Raw genomic sequence first — 9,317 nt, forward strand, 5'->3', positions numbered from 1 at the left:
GTGTTTTTCTGCTAAGGTCGACTTCATCACACTGAAGGGCCAATAGACTGAGCCACGAGGCGGTTGCCAAGTGGCAGGAAAGAACCCTAAACTGTTTATAAAGTTTCTCAAGGGTTTCTCCACCAAATACTAAGTCATGTTTTGCTTGGGGATCAAATACTTATGCCACTCAATGTGACATATCAATCAATTTATAACTTTTATGTATTTTGTGTGTTTGTCTGTGTCAGAATATGACAGAAATAAGAATCGTCTCAGTTCCCTGATTCAACATTTGTCTGCTCTAAAACAACTGGCTGGAGAACATTAATAACTAGAAACATGGAGGTCCATTGTTTATTAAACCTTAACTCTTCTCCTGTCCACGCGAGCACTTTAAACCACTTCACACATGCCCTACAAAGTCTTAATAATAGCACTTGTAAGCGAATCCTGTTAGACATTTACATTCCCATGAGTCTTTGCAGTGCTGCAGCATTCACAGCATTCAACTGTATTTAAAAAGAAAGAAAAGCATTTTACTGTCAGTTTAAAGTGACTCGTTCATGCATCATTTTTGAATTAGGTTGTCTGATATATGCTAAGTCAGTGAGTGACTGTGCATTGGCCATGCGGCAGATTTACAAGTTAAAAATATGAAAGGACAACACAGTTTTCACAGAGGTGGAGGATTATTTTGCCAGTGCAAAGGAGAAACTCTGCCACAGCATCAGGAAGAATGTTGGGAATTACAGCTGCTGCAAAAGCCTTCGAGGCTTATCTGTGATTGAAGCCATCCTACCCCTACACACAAAGAGGCTGTAAATCAACTTGACAGACTGCCCGGTAGATTACATTTGTCAGCATACGCATGCATAAGCACAGGCAATTGGGAACAGTGCTGAAAGCAGCTCCCGAGGCTCTGGTGTTGTATCTGCAAAGTTTTTCTAAGAAGCTTTCCAACTTCTTAGAAAATGTTTGGATTTACTGGTAACAGGAATACTTTGAACATCCATCATCTCTATCTGGTAATCACCATATTCAGATTGTTGGTAATTTCATGTCTCAAGGAAACCTCTGTTGAGAAATCACCACATACTTCCTACCGCTTGTTTTCTCCACTGCGATGCCTCTTGGGGAATTTCCAACTCGCAGCCATAAAAATTCTGTATTTTGACTCATTTGTAAACAGACTTTCCTCTGAGAAATTTCTGCATTATTTATATTATTTAAATATTTAGACTTGTTTTGTCATTGAGGATGTTACACAGCAACTAATTGCTATTCGCCTTCCAGCTGCACTTATACTATGCAGGCATGGGTGCTGTTAGCGACTTTGGGTAGCTTGAAAAAAGGCCAGCTCTGGGACCACCGAATACTAACTCTAGTATCTAGATCAGTTCTGTCCGAAAGCAATCAGTGGGGCAGACTAATTGATATTTAAGCAATGTTGTATCCAATAAACAACTTCGCCTCACTGACTCTCCTGTGTGTACAGATGTTCAGACCAGCTGCGGCTTGGAAACAGTTCAGCCCTCAACTGAATTCATGTCAATGAAAACACTGCAGGCTAGTATTGTTACGCTGAATCATGCTAGGATACTATTAGCTTTAGCTTTTCCACAGGAATGCGTATTTTCTTTTTCTTCTATTAATCTCTGGCACTCTTCCAAAGCACGTCTTTTGTCCCGTCTTCTTCTCCTCACCCCCAACTGGTCGCAGCAGACGGCCAACCCTCCCTGAGCCTGGTTTCTTCCTGTTAAAAGGGAGTTTTTCCTTCCTACTGTCACTAAGTACTTGTTAAAATAGGGGTCATTTGCTTGTTGGGGTTTCTCTGTGTTATTGTAGGGTCTTCACGTCACTGGAGTTGGTCTCTTTTCTTTCACAACACTTTTATAAGCACAACTTTTTCTCACCAACATTTTTCCTACACATACAAACAGATTTGTGTTTCCCACAAGAAAATGGGACGATGAGGATTACACAACCTCCAGATTATTGTTACCCCTTTATGATTTCTCTCTTCCCTGTTAGTGTGTGTGTTTTGGGGCTTCTGACTACATGACTGGCCAAGAGTCTGTCTCCATTTTTCTGTTTCACACAGCCTTTCAGTCTATCATAGCATTGTGTGTGAGCAAATAAAAAATATTTTCTTGTGAAGCTTAATGTTAGATATTTCAAGCAGATAATTTAACTTTACAAACTGTTAGAACAATATGCTTAAAAATATTTTACCTGGAATAAGATGCTAAAGTGTTTTGTAGTGTCTTATGGTTTGAGTGATTTTGCTTCCTACTAAACTGATTTAGCCAGATATTGTTCTTTGTAAGATTTAAGAGACAAGAGATGAAGAAGAGAGATTATTGTTAAAAGGTAAGGACTGCTCAGTGATGTTTGATAGACCCATCGGCGTAACTTTGTGCCTAACATTGGTGGGATCAAGATCTCTGTCTAAATAAATAAATCTGGGTAAATTCCCACATGATTAAACATGCAACTATTTTGCTGGTAATAACTGAAATGAGTAAAGAACATCAACAGCCTATTTATGCAAGATAGTTCATAATTTTATTGGGGGGTGTTATATTGGTTGGGTCTGATTATTTGGGGGGGGGGGGGGGGGGGGGTCATAACCCCCCCTGGAAATTACACCCCCCGAACTTCCCACAAAACAAACTGAGCTTTATCAACTTCGGATTATTCAAAGGCTGCATGAAATACTGCGTAGTTTACTGCAGGCTATGCTAAAGCCACAGGGCAGTTCGCTTTAGAGCAACATCAGCACAAAATCTACTTGTGCTCAAAACAGAAATCCGACATTTTTTATCCCCTTTCACCACCACAGCCAACTTTAGGGTTCCTACACCTCTCACGTGAACCCAACTATACTTATTTTCCTGTTTGGATGTAGAGGGAAGGGCACCCGGCATAAACGATAGCAACTAGCGCTAGTTTTTCGCTGCTTGTGTTAAACACATTCAAGCTGCATAGAATTATTTCAACGTAAACTATAATCAAGTTTGCACTCCATGGAGTTGTGTAATCCTGTTAATATGAATTATGTTTTTTTTACTTTCACTGAATTTAATCAGTGCTTCCAACCACAATGTTGTAAAAAACAAAACTGTACTTCCACTTCTGTAAGTCTGTATGTCTACAACCCCTGTCCTTATTTAAAACCATTTCACAGTATCATAGGTGTTCTTTCATGAGACTGTTATATTTTAACCCAGTATTTCCATAAACCAGACATTAGCTCTTATAAGGCTGGTCTTGTAAGAAAACCTCCAACATTAAGACACCAGCTCATGTGACTGAAAACCTTTTATTCCAAGTTCGTTTCCACTTTTCACAAACTCCTGATTCCCCCCCCCGCCCCCTTTACACTGGAGATGTATACAATGTAATCAAGAAGAAACAAAGTCAGTGTGTGTGTGTGTGTGTATATATAAATCTGTTTACAACAACACTGTTTATGGCCACTGATGGATGGGTAGACAACAAGGACCACAAAACGAGCCTGCAACTCCTGTTTATCATCACATTTATTTAACCAAAAATGTGTCTTTTAGGATGAGCTTGAGGCGGCCACTGCAGCGCGTCTGGGCTTGGGGGTGGTGCCTTCCCGGAAACCATTCCTGAAAAACAAAAACAAAACTGATTATGCTGTTGACATATTAGACTAGTCTTACTAAGAGGTAATCATGCTAAAGAAGTCCAAGTCACGTTGTTTGTTATTCTACAAAAACGCTAAAACCACTACATCGATCCAAATATTATTCCCAACTAACCTGCTTGAATGCTGATGATTAAATCTTAATATAAATAATGATTTTAACTTGTTTTATATGAAGAATGAATAGAAAATGCAGGGCACCTTGGCACAACTGAGACTGGAGGAAGTTTGTGACGTTAAGAATGCAAATGTTTATTTCACCAAAAACGTCATTCTGGAAAACACATCCCTGAGTCAACGGAAGTAAACCATTTTCATACACAAACTACACACAATGTTGGTACTGACGTGGTCCTCCCCTACAGGCAGCACATAATATTTCTCTCTACCTCAAACACTGAAAGACCGAGCGCTCAGGAGGGAGGAGACCACCAAATGTCAGGTCCAAATGAGTCAGACATTTTAGATGCTTCACTTCTGGAGGGTCACCGCTGTACCACATGTAAAAGCTTAAGATCATCACGACAGGAGAAAACACCCACGCAACTACTAAAAATATTTACTGGGTTCCCTGATTTGTCCCAATTTAACACAGACTCGATGCCTGCTAGCTGGACTGGGCTCAGGTAAATTATTCATGTTATCAGAAGCAGCGGAGAGGAGATTATAGATAGTTTGCCCTCAGATCTACTGTGTTTTGTAAATTTTGGCCACGTTTGAACTGTTGTGAGGCTTGCACGCAGCTTTCACCCATTATGCCACCAACACACACACACACACACATCGCCATCCCTTATTTATTTACACTGAATATTTTCTAACAGCTAGAACTGTGAAACTGTGCAGTAACTGCCAGCGTTAATGAGCCAGTGAAGGTGATTTAACTGAATTGCAGCTAAACAGGCATTCTGCCTGAGACAGTGGAAACTCAACAGCTGCTGCCAAGGTTGTGTTGCCAGATTGGAGTAAAAGCAAGTTATTAGCATCATTACATAAACTAATACAAAAATGAAAATGCATAATTGGAGCCATTAAGTACGGCTTTCATATTCTTACATTAAATGGTTATATAATTTATGCCTGCCTGATATAAATCTTATCAAAGGGGTTATAACAAGAGCCGCTATTAGCCATTTTCCAATCTCTGTTTTAATATTATTAACAGCTGGTCAATTATCCCCCCCCCCCACTTAAAGAAGAGATGGGAGAAACACGGTTTAACCTTACACATGCTTTGTCCACCAGGGGGCACCCTAAAACTTCCTTTTTGACAACATGCCACAAACAACAAAAAGCTACTTACTACACACAACAAATCTTAGGAAAATGTTCCTGTGCTTCATGTGTCTGGAAAATCAGCTGATATGTTAACATCAGATTAAAAAAATCATTCAATAAGTAAAACCCCTATATAGATCGACTTGGTTTACATAAGCTGAAATAGGATAACTGCTCACTGTGCAGCTTGAATGTTTTGTAAATGATAACATAAATATCAAAACGTACGAGTTTTAACCACCCACTTACTCTCAAGAAGTAGTAAGACCGACAAAATTTCCTTCTATATGACTTGTCTCGAAATGCCACTCACCTCAGAGAAAAGAGTGATGTCATATTAAGTTCATTTGTTCAGACATTTTTTTTTTCACCATCATTGGTGAGCAGCATTGAGGAAGACAAACCTCATTTTCATACACCCAGTCTGTGAGACAGTAAAACTATGTGGGCTAAATATGACAAGACAACCCTGATTTGCAGCAGGACACAACCCCGTTACTCTATGTTCAAACTGTTTAATAGGAAGTGTGAATACTAAATGTTTGGCAACTTCTTTATGCTCAGTTTTCTGCTGCAAGACGAGTAAGTGGGAGAGGGAAGAAAAACCCCAGCTGCACACTGCAAGCCTAACACTCTGTTTAAAGTCTACCAATAAAAAAAAAGGGAAGAAAAAAAAAGAAAAAAAAAAAGAGTGGTATGCTAACTACAACTGCCAAACAAGTTCAGTATTGAGAGTTTTCTTAGATTTTGTAAACACTTGCTTGAATTGTTGATACAAATATTTGCTTGTGCACACAAATTTTACCATCCCTTAAAGTCAAAAGGCAAATATTATGGTCTTATAAGACATCTTTATATAAACTATTAATCTTTTTATGTCAATTTTTTTTGTCAAAGTGGGAAAATTATTTGGTTTTATCGAGCTGATAGAAGATACAGAAATCCTGCTTATATTTCCTGTTGGAAACACATCAACACAACTTGTCAACATATCCAAGGTTTATAGATCAAGCTAGTAAATCAAGTGAATTTACTCCAGGTTTACTTGTGTTTAACAAATTGTGATTTCCTGCAAACATTTTCATTGAGGTGTTTAAATTCATTACACGTTTAAGAGTCCTGTCATCAAGACAACTTTGTAATACTGATGCTAAGGCTAAAAACCAATTTAAGACTCAGAAAGTGAAGAACTGAAGTAAAGTTTGCTTGAAGTGGAACTTATGTTTACCCATTCAGCACCATGGGAAGTTTTTTTTAAACGACATTTTCAAGCTAAAGGGAAATTTTAACCTGTATCCCTCAGGTACAAGTAATTAACAATAATTTAATATAAGACGAAAAGGCAATTTAATTTATTTAGTGCATGAAAAAAAATCTTGTAACCTCAGTTGTAACCTATTATTCTTTAAGGAAATAAAAACCGCCAAACAAAACAAAGGCTACATTCACATGTACACAGGTATCATTGTAAACCATTTTCTATGTTTTGGCCTTTCATCCACACCTAAATGATGTTTCAGCAAACAAAGCTTTACAAAAATAAAATCCTGTCGGTGTGACGATTTTCAAAAACATGTTAAGGGGAAAAAGGAAACGAGGTGTGCACCTCTGTTAGATTTTGACAGAGAGAAGCATGATAAATTAACACACCGAACACCTTGAAACACTTTGTGATCTGCTCCTTTTTACATCTTACCTGAATCTGCGGTAGACGACCTTCATGTGTCTCAGACGGCCTGTGCCAGTGGTGTTCCTCCTCTTGGCCTTAGCGCTCCAGTTGTCTGAAAATGAACAGCACCATAAATCAAGGGAGCATGGCACTTCACATCAATGAAGAGCTAAACAGCATACTGACAGTGCTGCTCATAATAAGGAGTTAAGTTCCAGCCTTTTTGACAGGGCATGGGTGCAAACCAGTGGGGTGTTACACTAAAATATGCTGGAAGACAGCAACCTGCTGGTTTTTGCCATTTCAAAAAATAAAAAAAATACACTAACACAAGAAGCAAGCATAAAGTTTGCCAATATCACATTTAAAAACAGTGTATTCTATTACATGCGTTAAGGTTACTTACACTTTCTCTTGCGCTTCTGAGGGTAGCCACACTTGCCGCAGGTAGACTTCTGCAGGTGGTAGGCTTTGGACCCACAACGACGGCACAGGGTGTGCGTCTTGTTCCGGCGCTTACCGAAAGATGATGTCCCCTTGGTCTGAGAAGCAAGACAAACATGTGAGATCAGGGACAACTCAAGGAGATCTGATTGTAGACCAGGCCGGGGCCAGTCTTGTCTCAGTGAAAAAGGAGGAATCACAGGCAGTCATTTGTTCAGACATTTGTGTTTTAAAAACATCACTGACAAGACTGAACTTCAGGTGGTAGCAAACACTTAATCACAGTGGTTGCAGCAACTCGTGGCCTCAGCTTGCCACACATGCTCAAATGATAGTTACTTTACGGCCAATGAAAGCCGGCGTGCTTTCCTCAGACAAAATCTGCAGTGGCTGACGACACTAATTTTGTACACGTTACCAAAAGAAATGGACCACATGAAAAAGATGCTAGCTATGCTAACATCGGCGAAAAACACCGGTTGCCATTTTGCCAACGAACAACCGTAAATGTATTTTCCATGCATTTATTTTTGTGATTACCGGAAAAATCCACAATCGATGATAAAGTCAAGCTTACGATATTTTGTCCTCTTCTAGCACTATTTAGCCCATTCAGTGCAACTGTGCTAAAGGCTAACGACAGCAAACAAGTGCTGGATGGATGTGACAGGAACAACAGTATTTTTTACTAAAATCAAACTTTATCTCAAAAATACATCATCCAACCGGTTACAGTGTTTATCCGACACAGAAGTGGCTTCAGTTTGTGTCAGATACATGGCACATTAAACAGATGTTACGAGATTTCTGTCTACCAGCGCTGCTACATACCATTTTTCTCCGGTGGCTGTGGGAAAAGAGACCGGAAGAGGAGCTGGAGCTGCATCAAATTACATCCGTGCTTTTTCCTGTGTAACAAAGAAATGTGACCCCTCCGTAAAGCATTTTGTGCAAAAGGTAAAACAAAAAACAAACAAAAATATAATTTTATTTACTTACCGGCTGACTGGTGGTCTGAGTGGCGACACCGGCGTGCATGTTTTTATTTAATGAAAACACGACCTTTCGGACGCATTCCCGTATGAAAGAAAAAACTTATAGTAAAAAAGTATTTTTGTTTTATTTTGTTTTCTATAAATTGTATGTCGAGTAAGACGTGTTTCAGATTAGTATTTATTTAATATTAAGAGTGATATTCAAAATATAAGAATTTGATGAGTTAACAGAAGAAACGCACTCATTATTACATCGTAGTATGACACATGTCATCTTTATAAGGCTTACATTGATATTGTATATAAAAACATCAAGAGCTCAAGGAAATAAGAACTGTGTTTTTGCTTTTTTTAATGTCTGTAGCCTAAAAACTAAAAATACTTGTACAGTACTTCATAATATCTATTAAAACTCAATATTTAGTTAGAAACTAGAACAATTTTTTGAAACCCTATCTTCTAGATTCAAGTTACACAGAAACATGTTTCCTATGCAATGAAATCCTTTCTTTTTTCCGCAGAAAAAAATAGAAAAAAAAATCATAATTTAAAAACAGTAGAAACAATTATAAAGAACTACACTAGGTACAATAAAATTAATGCAATAGAAATATAAGATATGCTAAATATATATAAATAAAATAAAAAGACTGAGCTGCAAAAGGCTATGCACACATTTACACAATTTACATTTTAGCATGCTACAGTAATGAGTGGCAATCACCTGTGTGTAACTTGAGAAAAAGCAGACGGTTGTAAAACCATGGTTGCACGCTCATGTCAGATGACGTCTAATGGCCCCATTATACCTGCCGTGACACCCATGACGGGGTTGTCATGGGTGCCGTGCGGTGAATTTGACATCGCATCCTGTGTCACTTTGGCTGGTTGTGCACCTCTCGATTTTTGTAACCGCCACCACCACAGCTGGGCTGAAGACAGGAGTGTAGAATTGTGCTGGTTTTTACCACCACTTTAATGATATTCCAGTACAGAAGCTCAGAGACATGCAGATGTACAGTGAGATATTGGAACGGTTTGGAAACCTGAGAATTTGTGGGGGGGGGGGAAAAGCTTGACAATGGCTTCCAGTTTTGACTTCTTTTCTTCCTATATCAGCACTTATGTAGCGATATTGTCTGAGTGGTCACACCTGTTCAGGAGAATACTGCAGCGGCTTCTTGCACCTTAATGGTTTGTATGAATACAAGTGACTGTGAGATGAAGTTGCAGCAGGTATAATGGGGCCCAAATGGGAGTAGCAAAGGAAGAGTTA

At 38.8% G+C, this 9,317-nt stretch overlaps 1 protein-coding gene and 2 non-coding genes across 3 annotated transcripts; all 3 read right to left on the reverse strand.

The window, feature by feature from the left end:
- Nucleotides 1-3,506: 3,506 nt before the first annotated feature.
- Nucleotides 3,507-7,954, reverse strand: rpl37 (ribosomal protein L37). Its single transcript, XM_026173463.1, has 4 exons — nt 7,878-7,954; nt 7,009-7,144; nt 6,630-6,714; nt 3,507-3,617 (listed from the first exon to the last, which is right to left on the reverse strand). The coding sequence occupies exons 1-4, from the start codon at nt 7,878-7,880 to the stop codon at nt 3,548-3,550; spliced, it is 294 nt and encodes a 97-aa protein (XP_026029248.1). The 5' UTR covers nt 7,881-7,954; the 3' UTR covers nt 3,507-3,547.
- LOC113027536 (small nucleolar RNA SNORD72) lies at nt 5,240-5,319 on the reverse strand. Its single transcript, XR_003273096.1, has one exon. It is a non-coding gene; the product is annotated as a small nucleolar RNA SNORD72 (small nucleolar RNA).
- LOC113027537 (small nucleolar RNA SNORD72) lies at nt 7,217-7,297 on the reverse strand. The gene has a single exon (XR_003273097.1). It is a non-coding gene; the product is annotated as a small nucleolar RNA SNORD72 (small nucleolar RNA).
- Nucleotides 7,955-9,317: the final 1,363 nt, after the last annotated feature.

This window comes from Astatotilapia calliptera, chromosome 7, assembly GCF_900246225.1.
Source record: "Astatotilapia calliptera chromosome 7, fAstCal1.2, whole genome shotgun sequence".
Lineage (NCBI taxonomy): Eukaryota > Metazoa > Chordata > Actinopteri > Cichliformes > Cichlidae > Astatotilapia > Astatotilapia calliptera.